The 21,468-nt window shown below is 47.3% G+C and overlaps 1 protein-coding gene across 2 annotated transcripts in view; it reads right to left on the bottom strand.

Annotated features, from left to right (window-relative positions):
* Positions 1-21,468, bottom strand: part of MLXIP (MLX interacting protein) — a 56,917-nt gene that overhangs the window by 12,052 nt on the left and 23,397 nt on the right. For both annotated transcript variants that reach the window (XM_055551013.1, XM_055551012.1), the window contains exons 2-3: positions 1,939-2,045; positions 1,283-1,368 (exon numbers count right to left, since the gene is read on the bottom strand). In XM_055551013.1, the coding sequence (XP_055406988.1) occupies positions 1,283-1,368; positions 1,939-2,045 (193 nt within the window). The remainder of the gene's footprint in view (positions 1-1,282; positions 1,369-1,938; positions 2,046-21,468) is intronic.

Raw genomic sequence — 21,468 nt, forward strand, 5'->3', positions numbered from 1 at the left:
CTGAGTCGCCGGCTGCTTGCCTGCGGCTTCATCCACAGAGTGTCGGCCTCTGCTGGGCCATGCCCAGCCTCTGAGTGAAGGTGAGCTTTCACTAGGTTATCTTACCCCCCCAAGATAACCTAGGGGACTTTGGGGGCCCAGGGTCCAGAGCTTGGACTGGAGTAAGGCTCAGATAAAGTGCTCGGCAGGGGAGGAGCACAGAGATCTGGGAGTTGGAGGAATCGCCAGAGACTCGGGCTAGCTCTCAAATGCCCTGAGGCTCCACCACATTGCCAAAGGGTGAAAACAAACAGCCAGTCACAGAAGGTTCCAGCAGAAAGGGACCTCCAAGGTTCAGCTCAACCTCCCCACCATGCAGGGCGGGAGCCCCTTCCACAGTTATCTCTGAATTCTGGTGACCAGGAATCATGACAGCCTCAGAGAGACCATCTCACTTTCACATTCGTTTCTTTTGATGGCTGCAGAATATTAAAGCAAGTCCCAGACATCCTATCATAAATGTCATATAATTTCACCTAAAATACTTCACTATGTGTCTTAGACAGTGAAGAATCTCCACAGTGAATAATACAATACTATTGCCAGACCTAAAAAGTGATAAGATTCTTTACTACCTTCTGCTACCAGATCGTGTCCCTTGGCTCCAAGCTGTCTTGTGTTAGGTTACTTTCCAAGTTTCCCCCTTTTCATCATAACAGTAAGACAAGCTTGGATGAAACTAAAACAATACAGAAGAGAAGAACGTGAAAGTGGAGTCTTCTCTCCTCCTTACACTAATCCCACAAGTGAGAGTTCTGTATATCCTTTGAGACATTTCCTATGCATGTATAATCACACAGATACATGCTTCCAAAAATTAACCTGAAGATACTAAAACACTGACGGGCAACTTGCTTCTTTTCATTTACTATGTCTTCACCATCTTTCCCTCTCAGTATATAAAGATCTGGAGGTCACTCTTCAGTGGTTAAAGATGTCTGCCTTGTCCCCCACCACCTCCCCAGCTGACTTCCAGAGAAGCAACGACATTAAAGGAAAGCAGAGGGTAAGTCTTATTTGGAGGAAGCCCCAAGTCCTTGGATCAGCCTGGCCTGAGAAGGGGGAGCCTCTGCGCGGTATCAGGGGCCACGTGCCCCCACATCGCCATCGCATCTCACAGTCTAACAGCTGCCAGGACGCAAGCGCTCTGCCCCGCAGCCTTCCTCTGTGGGGATCCAGCCCTCGGCCCCGCCCTCGTGAGTCACCTCCTTCTCCAGAGTGAGGGCCCATCACTGCCAAGTACCTCGGGCCGGCGGTGCTCGTCCACTTCCACAGAGCCGTCCAGTGGAGTGACAAAGTGGCACACGGGGTTCTTGCGCTTCTCCAAATCTGGGCGGGGCAGGGTGAGACGCTGTCAATGAGGAGCCCTGCCCCACTGTCTACACCCCGCCCCTCGGGGGGATCCTGAAGTGTTCTCCTTCTCTTGGAAAATGAGATTTGGGGAAATAAAGGGTCCAGGTCAAAGGGAAAGACTCTCTCGGTGATGTGCGGGTGAGAAAGGGAGTCTGCCCGATCAAGAGGAAACACCAGCCTGAGCCTAGGGGACCCCCGGCACGCCGGTCTCCTGCAGGAATCACCAGACCCCCCAGCACCCACGCCAGCCGGACACAGACCATGGCCCAGGCCTGCATCTTCTCAGGCCCGCTGAAAACGGGGACTGTTCCTTGACCCTCCAAATGTCACTCCTCAGCTGTACACCCATCCCTTCCCCTCTGCCTTACAACACTGAGCCTCCTGCGGACACTTGGATTTGGCTCGGTTCTCCTATCTCCGCAGATTGCCCGAGAGAGACTTCTGTTTGACACACAGGGTTCCAAGACCCGGCTCCAGGCCCCAAGGTGCGCAGGCCTCTTGGTGGCAGAACCTACAGGGTCGTGGGTCCAGCCACGCAGCACTTACACTGCATGTACCAGGCCCGCCAGATGGCGTTGTTGAGCCGGATCTTGTCTCTCCATTGGAGCTTCAGGCCCTTGAAATTCTTCCACTTCGGAGACACCAACTTCCCACTGAAAGGTAAAATGAGGAGGGGGACACTCAGTGGTTTCTCTGACAATGAAATGTGCCACCCCATCATTCCAGGCCTCAAGATTCTGGATTAATCCATACAAGCCACAGGCTAGGCTCAATAGGATATAAAGTCACTTTCACTATCCCATTTTGTTGACTTTTGCATATCTTCAAATTTTTCCATAATTAAAAGCTAAAATTCTGTGGATTTTGCCTTATATGTGTATCAAATCACCATGCTGTATACCTTAAACTTAATGTTACATGTCAATTTTATTTCAACAAAGATGGGGGGAGGAAAAAAGAAATCTGCTGACCACTGAAGGACAGCCAGGCTCCTTGAACCTGGTATCGACCACCAGTCCCCAAGAGGCACTGACGATCCAGGCACAGAAATGTCCCACTGGCCCTAGAACCCGCAGGGCCCTCTCCTGCCTCCAGGCCCCTGCACTGGCAGTCCCCATTCTTCACGGAGCTCCCTCCGCCCCTGGCCAGCTGCTCATCCTTCCAAGCGATGCTCAAACACCATCTCCTCCAAGCCGGCACTGGCCTCTCCCAGGCTGCCGCCAGCCCCTTCAGGATCTCCGGGCGCTGTTCACACGTCAAAGACACACCCGCCCACTCCCTGTACGGCAACGTGTCTCCACACCTCCGGCCGCCAGGCTGCAGCTTCTCAGGGGAGGGCCTTTCTAGTATCCCCACCCTAACCGCCCAGCACCGAACTCGGCACAGCACAGGGGCTCGCGCAATAATCCTTCACTCACTGAGTTAAAGGGCTTTTGCCAACAAAGCTGGTGGCAGGCAAGGGACACTCCCTGGTGGCACAGCCTGCTCAGACGGTTTGGTTTTCCACGGGCTGTGCCAGGAGCCACCTCTGAGCCGCTGGCATAGGGCTTCCCCTCTCCAGATGGCCGAGATGGGCAAGGCACTCTTTCTGGTCCATACCAAAGGGGGTTCTGTGAGTTCTACATCACTGCAGGCCACAGCCCTGCCCCCTTCTCCAAAGCCACTCAGAGGCCATGTGACAAGCAGAGATGCGCCAGCAGTCACAACAGCTGGGGTCTTCAAAGAGAGCACCTAAGTAATAAACGCTTCCCAAACCTGAACACCTGGTTTCTTCATCAGAAGCTCTTGGCAAATCTCATGCCCCATCCTCCAACCCAGCACCGGGCCAGGCTGTGGATTGTAGGAGAGAAGGCTGAGACCCCCACAGAGAAAATATCACAGCAAGTCCTCTGAGAACTGGAGGGTCAGACAGACAGCAGCAGCCTCAGCGCAAAGGGTCAGGGAAGCCAGTCACATGCCTTTCTGCCCCTGCTCCCCCAGTCCAGAGGCACTTCGACCTCAGCTGTCACCCACATTCAACAGCCAGCAGCCTGGTGTTTCTGAGTCTCTGTGGTGCAACTGCATACTAGAAGTGAACTATTATAGCCACGTAACTCCTCTGACATGCCAGTTGCCTGAGTAAAATCACAATAATACCATTGCCTCCAGAGCGTTTTAAGAAGGATTAAATGTACACACGCAGCCATATTCTTAAGACACACAGCAGAGGTAACCCCGACAGAATATTTTTTTTAAAACCCACAAAACTAACCAGCGGGCTTAAATATAAACCCACCCTCACTCCTGCTTTGTTATGTAAGACGTAGTGGCTGATGAGAGCATAAGACCGTCTTAGAGAAGTCAGATGACACCGACATCTTCTATTACTTACCGTGAAATGGGTGGGAAGATTCAGAGAGAGGTTAGATCCTGGAGGCTAGAAACCCACTCTGATAAAGTAACTTTCGGGTTCTCATCTTCTTCCCCCTAAACTGCTGGATGTCTGCCTCTTCCTACCCTAGGGATGTTCACTCCTTATGTCCAACGGCTATCACCCATCACCCCAGGCTTCTGTAATACCTCAACAGCCAACAGGCGGCGCTCAGCTGACACGAACAAGCAAGTCTGAAACCAAAACTAAAACCTAAACCGCCCAGAGAGGTGGAGAGCGTGAAAGCAGAGGCGATGGCTGATGGACACTCACCCACATACGGCAACTTGACTGCACACGCAGTGTTAGAAAAATGCGGGACACACATCTAGACGTTTCCTTATGGAAAGGGCTTCTCCCGTCTTTGATGTGATGTCACTGCTAACCCTCAATGAGGACAGGAGACATTCCCCACGCAGGCACCCACAGACAAGGGCAGGGACCCTTCCTGTGGAGGCACCCCAAGTCTAGTTTCCCATGGAATGTATAAGACAGGCTGCTCTACGGAGTTCTAACGGGCAGCTCCTTGGCAGGGATCCCTAGAGCAGGATTCCCACAAAGCACCCAAGGTCAGACTTCTGCTCCCCCCAACCCCACCCTAGCTTAACTCGGCTTCCAGACACAGTTGGCTGGGATGCTTCTTCACCTAACTCAGGGTTCTGCTATATTCCTTCTTTAAAGTGTAACCAGAAATACATTATTAAATTTCTGAGGTCTTCTCTGGTAGTCCAGCGGCTAAGACTTTGTTCTCCCAATACAGGGGGCCCAGGTTCCATCCCTGGTCAGGGAACTAGATTCCACATGCCCACAATGAAGATCAAAGATCCCACGTGCCACAGCTAATACCTCATACAAACAAATAAAATTTTAAAATGTAAAAAAGAAAAAAAAATTTCCGAGACTATGGGCTTTGCCCTCCATAAACAAAAGACCTCCTCTGGCCTTACCTCCCAACCCTGCCTTCTTAAACATCACCCCCCACACCAACACCAGGGCTTCCTGGTTAGAACAGGGACCCTGGATTCACCCCTTACTCTCCCAATCTGATTCTGGGAAGGCCAGGGTCTGGGTCTGACTCATCTGAGCACAGTGCCTGGCAGGTGGGAGGTGTGATTAAATATGGAATGACTAAGTGAAAGCTAAACTTTTCCATAAAGAAAAGTCTTCACACACCCCCTACCACGGCCATCCTTCCTAGAAGACAGGTTCCTGACACCGGGCAGGAAGTCTACAGCACAACAAACTCTCTCTCGAAACTGCTGCTGAGTGGAATGGCAAACTGAATTCTCTGGCAGTCTGGCAAGAGACTGCTTTGGAATGAAAATTAAAATGCAAGCCTTGCACAGACAGGAGCTGGCATTAAGAACGGGTAAGGATGAAACTGAGGTGGGGATTTGGGGTTCTGCTGGTTCCAGGGAAGAGGAGCTCTGAACTCCTGGTCAGAGCATTCTCTGCAAAAGAAAGCAGGCACAGGCTCCAAGCTAGGGCCCAGACAGTGGTGGAGTCCATTCATTTGGTCATGCAACCATATTTGCTTGTAAGGTATTACTTCTTCACCATTCCTCATGCTTCCTGGAATCCCACCGGCAAAATGTTCCCAGGCCTATACTACCCAGAGTAATCTACAGACTTAAAGCAATACCTATCAAAATACCCATGACATTTTTCACAGAACTAGAATAATCTTAAAAATTTTAATGGAACCATAAAAGACCCAGTTCTGCCAAAGCAAGCTTGAGGAATAAGAACAAAGCAGGAAGCATAACCCTCCCAGACTTCAGATAATACTTCAAAGCTACAGTAATCAAAACAGCATGGTATTGGCACAAAAAGAGACATATGGATCAATGGAACAGAACAGAGCCCAGAAATAAACCTATACACCCATGGGCAATTAATCTTCAACAAAGGAGGCAAGAATACACAAGGGGGAAAAGCCAGCCTCTTCAGCAAGTGGTGCTGGGAAAGTCAGTCGCATATAAATCAATAAAAATATAACACTCCCTCACACCACACACAAAAATTAATTCAAAAATGGCTTAAAGACTTAAATATAAGACATCATAAAATTCCTAAAAAAGCACATAGGTAGAACATTCTCTGACAAAAATCGTACCAATGTTTTCTGAGGTCAGTCTCCCAAGGCAATAGAAATAAAAGCAAAAATAAATAAATGGGACCTAATCAAACTTACAAGCTTCTGCACAGTAAAGGAAACCATAAACAAAACAAAAAGACAACTTAAGGACTGGGAGAAAATATCTGCAAATGTAACTGAGCAGGGCTTAACTTCCAAAATACACAAATAGCTCCTACAATTTAACAGCAACAAAAAATGAAACCAAACAACCTAATCAAAAAATGGGCAGAAGATCTAAATAGATGCTGCTCAAAACAAGACATACAGATGGCCACTAGGCACATGAAAAGATGCTTATCATCATAAATTATTAGAGAAATGTGAATCAAAACTACAATAAGGTATCACCCCATACCAGTCAGAATGCCCATCATTAAAAAGTCTGCAAATAATAAATGCTGGAGAGGATGTGGAGAAAAGGGAAACCTGCGTACATTGTTGGTGGGAATGTAAATTGGCACAGTCACTATGTAAAACAGTATGGAGGTTCCTCAAAAAACAACCTAAAAATAGAGGTCCCACACGATGTGGCAATCCCACTCCTGGGCATACACGGATAGAAAACTATCATTTGAAAAGACACATGCACGCCAGTGTTCATAGCAGCACTATTTATAATAGCCAAGACACAGAGACAACCTAGATGTCCATCAACAGATGAATGGATAAAGGAGGCGTGGTGCATACACACAGTGGAATATTATTCAGCCATTAAAATGTCATTTTCAGCAACATGGATGCAAATAGAGATCATCATACTAAGCGAAGTAAGTCAGAAAGACAAATACCATATGACATCACTTATATGTGGAATCTAAAATACAACACGAACATATCCATGAATGAAAAACAGACTCACAGAGAACAGATATGTGGTTGCCATCAGGGAAGTAGGACTGGAGGAGAGAAGGACTGGGAGTCTGGGATTAACAGACGCAAACTAGCATAGACAGGATGGATAAACAAGACCCTACTGTACAGCACAGGGAACTATATTCAATATCCTGAGATAAACCATAATGGAAAAGAATACAAAAAAGAATACATATATATATGTGTGTGTGTGTATATAACTGAGTCGCTTTGCTATACAGCAGAAATTAAATGTAACATTGTAAGTCAACTGTACTTCAATAATTTTTTATTAAAAAACAAAAACGCATTCCTAGATCTGTCTCCTCCTCAGGGAGGGTGAGTTGGTGTGCTAAAGATTGTAGAAGAAGGGACTGGAAGGGGTTGCCGGCCCTTCTTTCCTCTTGGGGACAAGTTGTCTACTGAGGGCCCATGCCCCTCCCGCTCCACGCCTAGAGAGTGAGCCTGGGGTGGGGGACGCCTCTCCTAGTTCTGGGCTGCCTGGGGCTGCTTAGAAAGACAGTCTGGGGTTCCCTGACAAATCACATCCGCAGCTTGATCAACGATACAGGGAATAATTAGGCCAACATCTGCTGAACCTTTTTTTGTGGTGGTCATTGGAAGGACTGATGCTGAAGCTGAAACTCCAGTACTCTGGCCACCTCATGCGAAGAGCTGACTCACTGGAAAAGACCCTGATGCTGGGAGGGATTGGGGGCAGGAGGAGAATGAGACAACAGAGGATGAGATGGCTGGATGGCATCACCGACTCGATGGACATGAGTCTGAGTGAACTCTGGGAGCTGGTGATGGACAGGGAGGCCTGGCGTGCTGTGGTTCATGGGGTCGCAAAGAGTCGGACATGACTGAGCGACTGAACTGAACTGACGATATATGCAGCACAAAAGTTCCCACTTTGACCATTTAAAATGCACAGTGCACTGGCATGAAGTCTGTCCCTAATGCCATGCAACCATCACTGCCAGCTTCAGTGCTGTTTCCATCACCCCAAAAGGAAGCCCTGTACCCAGCAGCAGTCACTCCCTGTTACTTCCTCCCCTGGCCTCTGGCAACTATGATCTACTTTCTGTTTCTGTGGATTTGTTTCTTCCGGACATTTCACATAAACCGAATGATAAAATACGCGGCCTTGTGACTCTGGCTCTTTGACCTTGCGCAACAGTCTCGAGGCTCACCCACACTGCAGCATGTGTCAGTGCTGCCCCCCTTCTCATGGCTGAATCATGGGCCACTGGATGGAGAGACCACAGTTTGTTTACTCCTTCATCTGCTGACGGACGTTTGGGTTGTTTCATGTTCTGGCCATTGTGAACAGTGCTGCTGTGAACTGACTCCACTTTGATTTCGCAGTCAGCTCAGAACTCTGGTAAGCGAGCGATGGCTACACGGGCACCAGGGACGGGACGTGATGAGGGGCGAAAACAGCTGTGACCTGCGTTGGAGGGCAAGTGGGCAACCGTGCATCAACATTTCAAATGCGCATCCCCCCAGCTCCCAATCCCATGGTTAGGAGTAGACTCTACTCCAGACCCATCTGCACACGGACACAAAGACATAAATAGAAGACGTTAAACTACAGCCCTGTGGCTGGGAGGAAAAGGCTGGGAACAACAAACATTTACATGTGCTGACGGCTCAGACAGTAAAAAATCTGCCTGCAACGCAGAAGCCCCAGGTTTGATCCTTGGGTCGGGAAGATCTCCTGGAGGAGGAAATGGCAACCCACTCCAATCTTCTTAACTGGAGAATTCCATGGATAGAGGAGCCTGGCGGGTTACAGACCATGGGGTTGCAGAGTCAGACACGACTGAGTGACTAACACTAAGTACCTAACAAACAGCAAGATCTGCAAGATGTATTAAGTGGGAAAGAAAAAGAAAAGGTGCAAGATACACAGCATGGCCACCATTTGTATTTTCAAAAGAGACGTGCACACAGACACACAGGAAAGGAGGGAAGAAAATGTCCAGTCAATCTCAGGGAAGACACACAAGAAAACAGGTAACAGGAAACAGTGATTTCCTTTGGAGAGCTGAATCAAGAATTAAGGAGCCTCAGTCGGCGAGTTAAGTCTTCACTGTTTACCGTTGTTTTCTACTGCTCAAATATAACATAGGAATGTATTTTATATATATATATATATATTTTTTTTTTTTTTCCCTTCAAAATAAACAAGGGAACAAGACCAGGTACAGTCCAAAGCCTTACAGGGCTTCCAGTTAGTTACGGAAGGTAATTCATCGCATGAGCAGATATGAAACTTGTGCACAAGTCGGTTTTGTGCCCTAGATCCAAATACGAGGATAATGGTGAATAAGTGGTTTCTTACATGAGCGAATGAGTGAATAATGCTAGACTGGTCTCTCTTCCAGGACTCCGACTCTTTTTCTTCAAAAGAGCGGTCTCCATTGGCTTTTCCTGGGATCTGGGCCTGGTTCCACGGGCTGCTAGGAGCCAAAACTAACAGGCTCCAGACGGACAAAGGTTCATTGAGGAGCCGAGGCGTGGGGAGCGGCCCCGCGTGAGGCACGGCAGGCGGAGGGCGCCGTGGATTCCTGGAGCCATGGGCCCTCCGCCCTGGGCCACCTGCCCAAGCAGAGCCGCCGCCCAGGGAGCGCCTGCGAGGTTTCCAGGGCCTGCTCCCACGCCCAGGCGTGGGTCCTATCTCCTGCACCCCAAACTCATCCCCCTCCTGGGGCACTTGGCATCTTTTTTTTTTAAGACTCAAAGAAATTCCTACTGGCGAAGCAGGCCCAGAGGGCGGAGGCAGCAAGGCAGGCATATGGGCTTCTGAGTGCTTCATTCCAGGTCTGTCCTACTGACAAGGTGAATGGGTGTGTGTGTGTCTTTACTGTGGTGTGTGGTGAGCAGGTGTGTCTCGGGGGGCATGTGTGTGGTGTATGCATGAGTGTGTGGTGTACGCATGAGTGTGTGGTGTACGCATGAGTGTGCGGTAAGTGGGTATGGGTGTGGTGTGCGTGGTATGTATGGTGTGTGTGAGTGTGTAAGTGTACCTGCGTGTGCGGGTGTGCCACTGTGTCTAGGTGTTGTGTCTGCTCACGTGTATGAGCACATTTGTGAGGACTGTAGTTGTCTGTTTTGTGTACTTAGCCGGGAGTGATCATTTCCGTGACAATCAAAACCCAGAGCACCCTGATGGAGCTGAAACGGGTAGAATCAGGCTGGCCGCAGCAGTGACTCCCCTGGCCCTGAACGTGAAGGACAGTGGCTCATGTTCTTGCCTGAGCGCTCCCTGTGTCCAGGCCGCCCACCTGGGCACAGACGCCACCATGCTTACACCATTGCCAAGCAAATGAGCAAAGAATGGTTTCCCTTTCTGGACTGCTGGCATGAGCTGTCAGAGTCCCGCCTTTGGTAAATGGATGAAGATGTCCCCTCCTCTTTAGGGGAGCCTGGAACCACAGGTGGCGCGGAGTAAGTGATGCCCAAGTTTGGGGCATGTTGCTGAACCCTGAACTTCAGTCTTAGGTGCGTTTCTGGGTGTTAAAGCCTGGTGTTTCCTGTCCGCCTCGAGCCACAATTGGCCTTTTAGGCGGGAGCAGTGATGCTAGGCAGGGCACTAGTTAAAACCATAACCATATGTCTATTTGCCAGGGGTGTAAACTTGAACCCAGAACCCAGGGTGTTCCCGACTCCTCTGGACTGAGGATGGGACTGGACTTAACAACAGGAAAAAGTGGTGCCTGACTTCAACTGTATAACCTGTTAGTAAAACACTTTTAAAAATCTGTATACTAGCTATGCGTCTCTTTGATGAGCTATCTGTGCCTTTTGTCTTTAAAAAAACTTATTATTTTGAAATAATTACATAGACTCACAGAAGGTTAAAAAAAAAAAAAAGCTATAAAGCATCCTATGTACTCTTCGCCCACCTTCCCCAGTGGTGGTATCTTCTGCAGCTGGAGCACGACCTCAGGAAGCCAGCTTTAGGACACTCTTGTTACCTAGATGACAAATCTTAACTCACTTTTCAACAGGTGTTGAAATGTTGGTTGTTTTTTTCTTGCTATTTTATATCGGTAATACTGTAATATTAATGACATTAACACTCTGTGATACTTCTCTGCTAATGTTTCCCCTAGGTTTGGGTCTTTACTTCTTTTTATAGCATGTCTATGAATAAGTGGCGCAGCTGTAAAGAATCCGCCTGCCAATGCAGGAGACACAGGGTCAGTCCCTGGGTTGGGAAGATCCCGTGGAGAAGGAAACGGCCACCTACTCCAGTACTCTTGCCTGGGAAATCCCATGGACAGGGGAGCCTGACAGGCTACGGTCCATGGGGTCGCGAAGAGTGGGACACAACGCGCGTGCATGCCTGTCCACCCCCACCTTACCCAGAGACTTACTTTTCATTTTAACCTCTTTTTAAGCTTTTTTAGTCTTATTTAACTTTTAAATAAATTATATACTCATACTGAAAGAAAATTCAAACAACACCGAACAGTACCAAGAATGAAAGCAAAGTCAACTGCAATTCCACCACCTAGTAATCACCCTTGATTAAATTTTGGTGATAACACTGTGTACTGAGAAATAACCTTATCCAAAGAGAAGTCTAGCCCTTGCCCTCACCTCGTGGGGGTTGGAGGTGACCTCCAGGCCGCTGGAATGTCCTGCCTAACAGTTGTATCCGAGTTTGCCTGGGGCTCAGGACAATCTCACTTTGTGATGAGGATGGGGACCGTGGAGCAGGGAGCAGGGCGTGCGGTTCCAATCTCCAGAGGAAGTGATGACTAAGAAGTATCGGCAGTCTATGGGAGGGGCTGGAGACTAGAGGTCAGTCACACAGGCAGTGACCCAGCCCAGAAGAAACTCTGAAGACCAAAGACTCAGGTGTGCGTCCCGGGTGGGCAGTGTCACACACTGTGGTGGGAGGGAGGTCACGCGGTCCAGTGGCAGAGGGTGGACAGAAGCACCACACCTGGACCCTCTCAGTCCCGGCCCTGCGCATGGCTTCCCTTGGCTGATTTAATCTTGTCCCTGTGATAAACTGTAACCATGAGTCTAGCAGCGCTCAGTGAGTCCTGCGTGTCTTTCTAGCAATTACAGGACCCGAGGATGGTTTTGGGAACTTGCAGTTGGTGTCAGAAGTGGGGGAAGTCTTGTGGACTGTTCTCTCTCACTTTGCAGTTGGCCTGAAGTCCCTGTAATGTATATTTATTTGATTATGTATATGTATGCATACATTCAGATTAAAACCTATGAAAAAATATTTAAATAGATGGGATTATCTTGTTTTATAGTCTACTTTTCACTTACAGGTCATGAACATCTTATTGTAGTTGGGTATAGATTTATTGGTTACAGAATATTCCATTGTGTACATTTAAAACAATCTACCTAACCACTTTTCCATAAATAGGCATTCGTTTATATTAATGGACATACATTGCTTCTGTTTTTCACTATTAGTGCTTAGACGACCATATTGCTACTTATATTTCTGTGCAATGGCATGACTGTTTCTGTGAGATAAATTTCTAGAAATTGGAAACCTGAATCAGAGGGTATGTGTACATTTATAACTTTGTTTTAGTCAAAGACTTTCAAGGGTTATACTAATTTACACTCTTAATAGCAGTGAACACTGCCTACTTCCCAAACCCTTGTCATATTAGTCATCATTGATGTCTGCTAATCTTACAAACAAAAAAATTCAGACCACTCATTTTTTAGTTCCGACTTATTAGTATCTTTTCATGTTTATTGGTCTTTGGGTTTTTCGTGTTAACTGTCTGCACGTCTTCTGTTCCTTTCCTGTTGTGTGAGAGCTCTGAATTTGGCAGGAATGTCTGCAGCACACATGGCAGAGTTAGTATGTCCGTCTTGACTATTTTCACGGTGCTTTGTTTTGCTTTTTCACTCTACTTAACTTTTTCATACATGATGAGCTTTGGGTTGTTATTGTTTTCAGTTGAAATTGTTCATTAACACAATCAATAATGTAAAGTCCTGTCTTTTATGTTTCCATCTTTTGTGTCATAATTAAAAGGGCTTTTCTATCCCAAGACGGTGAAAACATGTATCTATGTCTTCTCTCACAGCTTCACATTTTGTATCAGTTATTTCCTCCATCTGGAAGTTGTGTTGGCGTCATGAAGATACTGGGATCCTGCTTCAGTCCATGGTTCCTACCTGTTCACTCAATTATCCACCTTTCCCCTTGGAGTAAAATACTGTCGTCATCATACACCACATTCTCACATATAACACCTGGGACCACTTCTGAGCACCCCAGTTCTTTTGCTGTTTTGTGCCTATGTTTTAAACGGTTTCCATTTTTATATTTAACTCATTTCGCTCTTTACACAGCTCACCAAAATAAACTCTGACTGGTTATCTGATTATCCCATCTTCCCTCACTAGTTGATGACACTTTCATTCAGTTCAGTTCAGTTCAGTTCAGTCGCTCAGTCATGTCCGGCTCTTTGCGACCCCATGAATCGCAGCACGCCAGGCCTCCCTGTCCATCACCAACTCCCGGAGTTCACCCAGATTCACGTCCATCAAGTCAGTGATGCCATCCAGCCATCTCATCCTCTGTCGTCTCCTTCTCATCCTGCCCCCAATCCCTCCCAGTATCAGAGTCTTTTCCAATGAGTCAACTCTTTGCATGAGGTGGCCAAAGTACTGGAATTTCAGCTTTAGCATCATTCCTTCCAAAGAAATCCCAGGGCTGATCTCCTTCAGAATGGACTGGTGGATCTCCTTGCAGTCCAAGGGACTCTCAAGAGTCTTCTCCAACACCACAGTTCAAAAGCATCAATTCTTTGGCGCTCAGCCTTCTTCACAGTCCAACTCTCACATCCATACATGACCACAGGAAAAACCATAGCCTTGACTAGACGAATCTTGGTTGGCAAAGTAATGTCTCTGCTTTTGAATATGCTATCTAGGTTGGTCATAATATACACTAAGGTCTCTTCTGGGGGGGCCTCCTATCACTGATTCATGTCCACCTGTCTTAGTACTACAGTGATTTAATAATTGGAAGTTTGTGATACATGTTACTAAGTAGAGTTAGTCCCCATCATTCTTTTTTTTTGAATCCTTGCCTATTTATTCCTCCATGTTCCAACTTTATAGTTGTGGTGTCAAATCTCAAAAGAAAACTATTCTGGCATTTTGATTGGAGTTGCCCTTAACAAATACACCACTGTGGACAGCACTAACCATTTCGGCTGGGTCACTTCCACCTTAGAATGGAGTCTGTTTCTCTACTTATTCAAACAACTTAACCTATTTAAAAAGAGAAATCTGAAGCTGCCCTCTTTAATTTTCTTCACACATGTCCCTTTCATTTCTAACCATAACACAACGTCAAAAGGAAGTTTAGAAGGTGAAGCCAGCAAAACAAAACAAAGTCGCATGGTTACACACCCAAACACAAGCGCTATTCCCATTTTATTGTCTCAGGCACAGCCCCACCTCGCTGATACGGTAACTGCCGCCCTCACCCTGATCAAAGTGGCCAACTCACAGGTACAAGTAAGGGGTTTCGATTATATTCAGTACCAGGAATAACTAACCACCCTCAAAGAATACGGCATTTCCCTAGCACTTTCATTCGCCTACGGGAAAAGTTAATTAGCAGGTTCAAGTATTCACCAAGGTTAAGATTTTTGGGTAAAGAATGGAAAAACCACCGCACTGCAGACACCTGGCATAGAGAGGACGTAAATCAGCAGAGGTCTCCAGCCAGAGTGCACACCTGGAGACAAGGAACTGGCTGGCAGAGATGGAATGGGAATAGGTCATACTTGCAAATGTTTCTGAGTTCCTATGAAGGCTGGCAAGAAACGAATTTGTTATTATCACCATCATTAGCCATCTTTGAGGTACCGCCAGCTACGTAACCTACTTAACAGGCACAGAAATCTGAAGCTGTCTGATGCATTTCAAAGGATAAGGTGACACGCTTCAGGTAGCCAAGACCTATAAATAGGCTTTAAAAAGCATTGGCTACGTTTTTTTGGGGGGGGAATTTGTTAGCGTTTATTTCTGCTAAAGCTCCTAATAAAGTGTGCAAATATGTGCTACATTTTTATTAGGTCCTGTGTTTGTTACGTTTTTAAAAGTCAACGTTGACTATTAAGAAGAAAAAAGATGGACTCTGTTCTCTACTGCATTCAAAACTCCAAACCTCTGGCAATGTGACTAGGGTCACAGTGACACTACAGTAAGTTAACTAAAGTTGCTCTGGGTACATCTATCAAGTTCTAACCTTTCTGGGGCCCGAAGCTGGAGCCAGCAGTTAATTCTATGTTGCACCTATCACAGCATAACGCCCTGCGTAAAATGGTGCTTAACACCAGCAACGGGCTGATGGCAAGAGACGGAATCTCTTCGGGTTACATATGGGCTATATATACAGCACTTCTCCTGTGGGCAGATTAATCCAGCTGAAACATCACTTTCTTCAGGACACAATCCTGATCCACTCACCCAGATCTGTTATTTAGGGCGGTTCTAGGTGCAAGGACAGGGGAGCAGACAGAACCAAGTCCCTAGCCTCGTGGAGCTGACAGACAGGCGGAAGACCACATGTGTGCTGTGCAGGGGTCCCTCAGTGGTGCACGGCAAAGGCTAGGGGAGGTGGCATGGGGAGGCAGGGTTGACATAGGGCCCCCGCCAAGGTCCCCAGGCTTCCTCTCCGGGCTCCGCCCCGCCTGCCTCCCCACCCAGGAGGCCAGAACAACCTGAACCAGGACAATACGTGTCTGTTCACATTTCTCCCCCAGTGAGACTCCTTCAGGGGTTGCCCTGCTTGCTAGAGAGAATCCCTACATATTCACCCAGGTCCAGTTCCCCACAGCTACACACCTGGGTTAAACAAGAACCTTATTCACCTTCCTTGTCTCCCTCCTGGAGTAAACGACTTCTCAGTGTAAATGACTTTGTTGGCTACCCCTGTACCGACCATAACCTGTGTGTGTGTGTGTGTGTGTGTGTGGACTGACGGTGTGCATTCACAACCAATTGCATTTTCCACGAGGCAGGGAGTGACTCGTCTGTTTTGCTCACTAGTACTTCCCCCACCAGAGGGAAAATGGTCTTCCCACCTCCCAGTTCAGATCAGTTCAGCCACTCAGTCAAGTCCGACTCTTTGCAACCCCATGGACTGCAGCACGCCAGACCTCCCTGTCCATCACCAACTCCTGGAGTCTACCCAAACTCATGTCCATTGAGTCGGTGATGCCATCCAACCATCTCATCCTCTGTCATCCCCTTCTCCTCCCGTCTTCAATCTTTCCCAGCATCAGGGTCTTTTTCAATGAGTCAGCTCTTTGTATCAGGTGGACAAAGTATTGGAGTTTCAGCTTCAGCATCAGTCCTTACAATGAATATTCAGGACTGATCTCCTTTAGGAAGGACTGGTTGGATCTCCTCGAAGTCCAAGGGACTCTCAAGAATCTTCTCCAACACCACAGTTCAAAAGCATCAATTCTTTGGCGCTCAGCTTTCTTTATAGTCCAAATCTCACATCCATACATGACTACTGGAAAGACCATAGCTTTGACCAGACGGACCTTTGTTGGCAAAGTAACGTCTCTGCTTTTTAATATGCTGTCTAGGTTGGTCATAACTTTTCTTCCAAGGAGCAGGCATCTTTTAATTTCATGGCTGCAGTCAGTATCTGCAGTGATTTTGGAGCCCAAGAAAATAAAGTCTGTCACTGTTTCCATTGTTTCCCCATCTATTTGCCACGAAGAGACTGGACCAGATGCCATGATCTTAGTTTTCTGAATGTTGAGTTTTAAGCCAGCTTTTTCACCCTCCTCTTTCACTTTCATCAAGAGGCTCTTTAGTTCCTCTTCGCTTTCTGCCATAAAGGTGGTGTCATCTGCATAATCTGAGGTTATCGATATTTCTCCTGGCAATCTTGATTCCAGCTTGTGCTTCATCCAGCCTGGCATTTCGCATGATGTACTCTGCATATAAGTTAAATAAGCAGGGTGACAACATACAGCCTTGAGGTACTCCTTTCCCGATTTGGAACCAGTCCATTGTCATGTTCAGTTCTAACTGTTGCTTCTTGACCTTGATACAGACTTCTCAGGAGGCAGGTCAGGTGGTCTGGTATTCCCATCTCTTTCAGAATTTTCCAGTTTTTTGTGATCCACACAATCAAAGGCTTTAGCGTCGTCAATGAAGCAGAAGTTTTTCTGGAACTCTTGTTTTTTCTATGATCCAACAGATGTTGGTAATTTGATCTCTGGTTCCTCTGCCTTTCCTGAACTCAGCCTGAACATCTGAAAGTTCTTGGTTCACATACTGTTGAAGCCTAGCTTGGAAAATTTTGAGCATTACTTTGCTAGCGTGTGAGATAAGTGCAATTGTGTGGTAGTCTGAACATTCTCTGGCATTGCCTTTCTTTGGGATTGCAATGAAAACTGACATTTTCCAGTCCTGTGGCCACTGCTGAGTTTTCCAAATTTGTTGGCATATTGAGTGTAGCACTTTAAAACCATCGTCTTTTAGGATTTGAAATAGCTCAATTGGAATTCCATCACCTCCACTAGCTTTGTTCACAGTGATGCTTCCTAAGGCCACTTGACTTCACATTCCAGGATATCTGGCTCTAAGTGAATGATCACATCATCATGGTTATCAGGGTCATCAAGATCTTTTTTGTAAAGTTCTGTGTATTCTTGCCACCTCTTCTTAGTATCTTCTGTTTCTGTTAGGTCCATACCATTTCTGTCCTTTATTGTGCCCATCTTTGCATGAAATGTTGGTATCTCTGATTTTCTCTAATTTTTCCCCCACCTCCCGCCGGCCTCATTCCTGCCTTCGCCCAACCCACACCTCCCCACCCTTCCAGCAGCCCTCCCCCTCTCAATACCTGCTCCCTCCCACACTGAAGTCCTCCTTGGCCTCAAGTCCAGGCTCTCACAGGATGTGTTACTGTCCCTTTGTTCTCGTTTTATGTCCCCCTGTCCCCATTCCACCTCCCATCTCCTCCCCTCACCATTTAAAATCAGGCCACAGGGCTTTGTGAATTAACTGACTGCTACTTTTTCCAGGATTGCTTCACTTTGGAGAAGACGCCTAGATGAAAGAGAAGGGTTTATTGCAAACTGGAGAAGATGAAACCAGGAGGCTCGCTCCAGCCCCCTGGTCCCAGTTCTGGATGCTAAACAGCAAAGGGACACCATCTCTGCCCCACAAGTCATTCCTTTACCCCGGCCTCAGTTTCCCTTTTCTCGATGGGAGAGAACTGAACTAGCTTCTCCCAACGTCCTTTCCAGTTCATAGGGTCTGAACTGTACCCCTCCTCAGAGGCTGGCCCTAAGAATACAACTGAGAGGCACCCACAGTAGGAGGCGATGGGGTAACACCAGCTACCATTAAGCAAAAGAGGGATGAGCAAGGTCTAGAGCACCCCCACCACAACCCCAGACCTTTAACCTCTTGTCGAGGAGAGGGACTATAAAAGGCAAGAAAACTGAAAGTGTTGGTCGCTCAGTTGTGTCCGACTTTGTCCCATGGACTGCAATCTGCCAGGCTCCTCTGTCCACGGGATTTCCCAGGCAAGAAAACTGGAGTGGGTAGCCATTCCCTTCTCCAGGAGATCTTCCCAACCCAGGGATTGAACCCGGGCCTCCTGCACTGTGGGCAGACTCTTTACTGTCTGAGCCCCAGGGGATGGCCCCTTTAAAAAGCATCCAAACAGATGAAGAACTCTGCACAGCCCTCTTCCCATAAAAGATATTTCAAAATAAAATCTGTTTTACTTTTGCCTATACAGAGACTGTCCCTTTCATCTGCTGCTGAGAATCGGTTGTCACCCTACGTCTCTCCCTCTTTTCATCCTCCTCCCAGGCATGCTTTTTAATCAACTCATTAACCTTCTAAGTGTCAGAGGCTTTGGGGATGAGCAGGAGAGGTGGAGACTAACACCCGAAATCGAAGGCAAGCTGGATAATCTCTGCTTGGTCTCTGCTTCAGAAACGCCATCCGTCTCCGCCCTGGCCAGCTGAGACGACACTGACATCTGCTGACACTGTCTCCCGACATATTTTCTCGCCTTCAAAATACCTACATTTTCCCTTTCTGATATACTCGTTTGCACCATGCCCTCTCGGTCAGAAGCAACAATTTGTTACTCATAAAACCAAACTTAAAAACTGGGATGAAAGATGAAAAGAGGTTTTGATTTATTACCATACCCCAATTTTAACCTCTGATCTTTATGTGTTATAAACCCAGCTGCAGAGCTACTTGCCATCTTAACTGCTGTTGCAAATGCTTAAAAAGAAAAGTGTTTTTTTTATGGCTCCCTGAGAGGGTAAACACACCTTTAGCTACTACAGTGCTATAAAAATCAAGGTCAGGGTGACTTATCTCTTTCATTTCCCCCTGCTTCAAGGCCTCCTGGGAGAGCAGATGAAAATAAAATGGGAATATCTAAGGCACAAATAATCCAACAAACAGCAGGGCCGGGGGTAAAGTCCACCCAGAAACTGATGAACATTTTCTTTTCTCAAAATTGAAGTCCCTGCTATGCTGAGGACTATGCTCCACAATCACACACAAAAGCAACAAATGGGCCGGGCAGGAGTTTGTGGGGCAATGACAGACTGAACCAAACGGCAAGATTTTGTGCTATTTATCCTACAGATCTTTGGGAACCAGTGTGCATTTGCAGGGACGAGGAGTTGGGGAAGGGGTAGTTGTGAACAAGACCTGAAGCCAGCCATTTACAGGGATTTAAAAAAAAATAATAATTTTATTTATTTTTGGCTGGGCTGGGTCTTCATTGTTGCACACAGGGTGGGCTTTCTCCAGCTGCCGCGAGCGGGGGCTACTCTTCAATGCAGTGGCTTCTGCTGCAGAGTGCAGGCTCTAGCCATGCAGGCTTCAGTAGTCGCGGCATCTGAGTTCAGTAGTTATGGCACACGGGCTTAGTTGCTCTGAGGCATGTGGGATCTTCTTGTACCAGGGATCGAACCCGTGTCCCCTGCATTGGCAGGCAGCTGCTTCACTACTGAGCTGCCAAGAAAGCCCTACAGGGACTTTTTAACTGTTAAGTTTCAGAGTCTTTCTATTATTGCAAGGGCTGGCTACACTTCCTTGGCATAAGAAAGAAGGATAACATCTGATTCCTCTCATGTCGAAATTCCAGGTTTTACTGAGGAAATCTGATCCTGTCCACTGTGCTGTCCTGATGACAGAAAAATCCATCAACCCAATCTCAGGCCGGGCTACCTTCATGGGTGGAAACACCACGTGCCTCACAGTTAGGGCTGACTCTGAAGTACAGCAGAAGCTTTTACTCAGAAGGACGCTTTCCTAACCACCTGCGACTCTCCCATCCGTGTCCCCGCCTGCTGGCCATGCGGCCTCAGGCAGACAGCTGGCCTTCCATAACTTCGCTTTTTTTGGAGAAAAGACAGTCTTGTTTCACAGAGCTGTGGCAAGAATGAAGTGAAGAAGGTATTCAGAATGGACTAACAGGGTGTGGAACACAGGAGGTTCTTGATAAACGGATGAACGCATTCGGCTGACATTTCCCACAATGTTCAGAACAGTTCTGACCCTAGGCTGTGAGAAAGCACAGTTGAAGGACTCTTGGCCGCCTCAGCCAAGCCTCCCAGCGACTCGACTGAAGGGACAAGGAGAGAATGACTGTTAGGGGTGGGTGATGAGCAAAGGTCCTTAAGAGCCAAAGAGAACTACCACTTAGAGATTAGATACGCAGTTCTTCAATGAAAAGGCAGATTGAATCCCACCAGTATTAGCAGCACAAACACAACTCTCTCTCTTTGTTTATTAGCACCGTTTCATTCACCCAGTGTAGCACCATTTCACTCTCCTTTGTAGATAGGAGAAAAGCCTAAGAGCTCTTTAACAGGAACTGAAGCCTGCCGTTTCCCATGCTCCCAGACTCCCGAGCAAGAAAACGCCACCAGGGACCCATCACTCACCCTCACCTCAGCTCTCAGGCACGCTTCACAGCAAGGCCCTGTATCAAGCACCACTCAGGCAGGCCAGCGAGGGGAAACCTGGGAGACAGCGGGAGGCAGAGAGGGAAAACCCAGGCAGGAATGCTGAGGGTGCAGTTCTAAACGCTGCAGGTACTGCAGGAGAAAGTGGACAGGCCAGTTGGGTTAATATTTTAAGTTGTGTTGTTGCTGTTGTTTAGTAGCTCAGTTGTGTCCAACTCTTTTGCGACCCCATGGACTGTAGCCTGCCAGGCTCCTCTGTCCATGGGGTTTTCCTGGCAAGAATACTGGAGTGGGTTGCCATTTTCCTCTCCAGGGAATCTTCCTGACCCAGAAATCAAACTCGCATCTCCTGCATTGGCATGTGGATTCTTTACCACTGAGCCACCTGGAAGCCCTTTAGGTTGTGCAGCTGATGGCTAAGCCTCTTTCGGTTCAAAGCCCATAATTCTAAGAATCTAAAAGAATAAAGAATAATGAAAAGTACCAAGTGAGAAACGACTGCCCTAAAATGATGAGAAGGCAGCTGCTGGAACAAATAAAAAGGGAAAGGCCACAGTTTTCATTTCTCAGCTTTTTACAAGGCTCAGACAAATAAGAGTTTTGATAAAGAAGAGCCTGTGAGTCCACCATGCTTTCATGACCAGGAAAGCAAATGCAGCCATAACTGTAGGGAGAAATCG

Source organism: Bubalus kerabau, chromosome 16 (assembly GCF_029407905.1).
Source record: "Bubalus kerabau isolate K-KA32 ecotype Philippines breed swamp buffalo chromosome 16, PCC_UOA_SB_1v2, whole genome shotgun sequence".
In the NCBI taxonomy this organism is placed as follows: domain Eukaryota; kingdom Metazoa; phylum Chordata; class Mammalia; order Artiodactyla; family Bovidae; genus Bubalus; species Bubalus kerabau.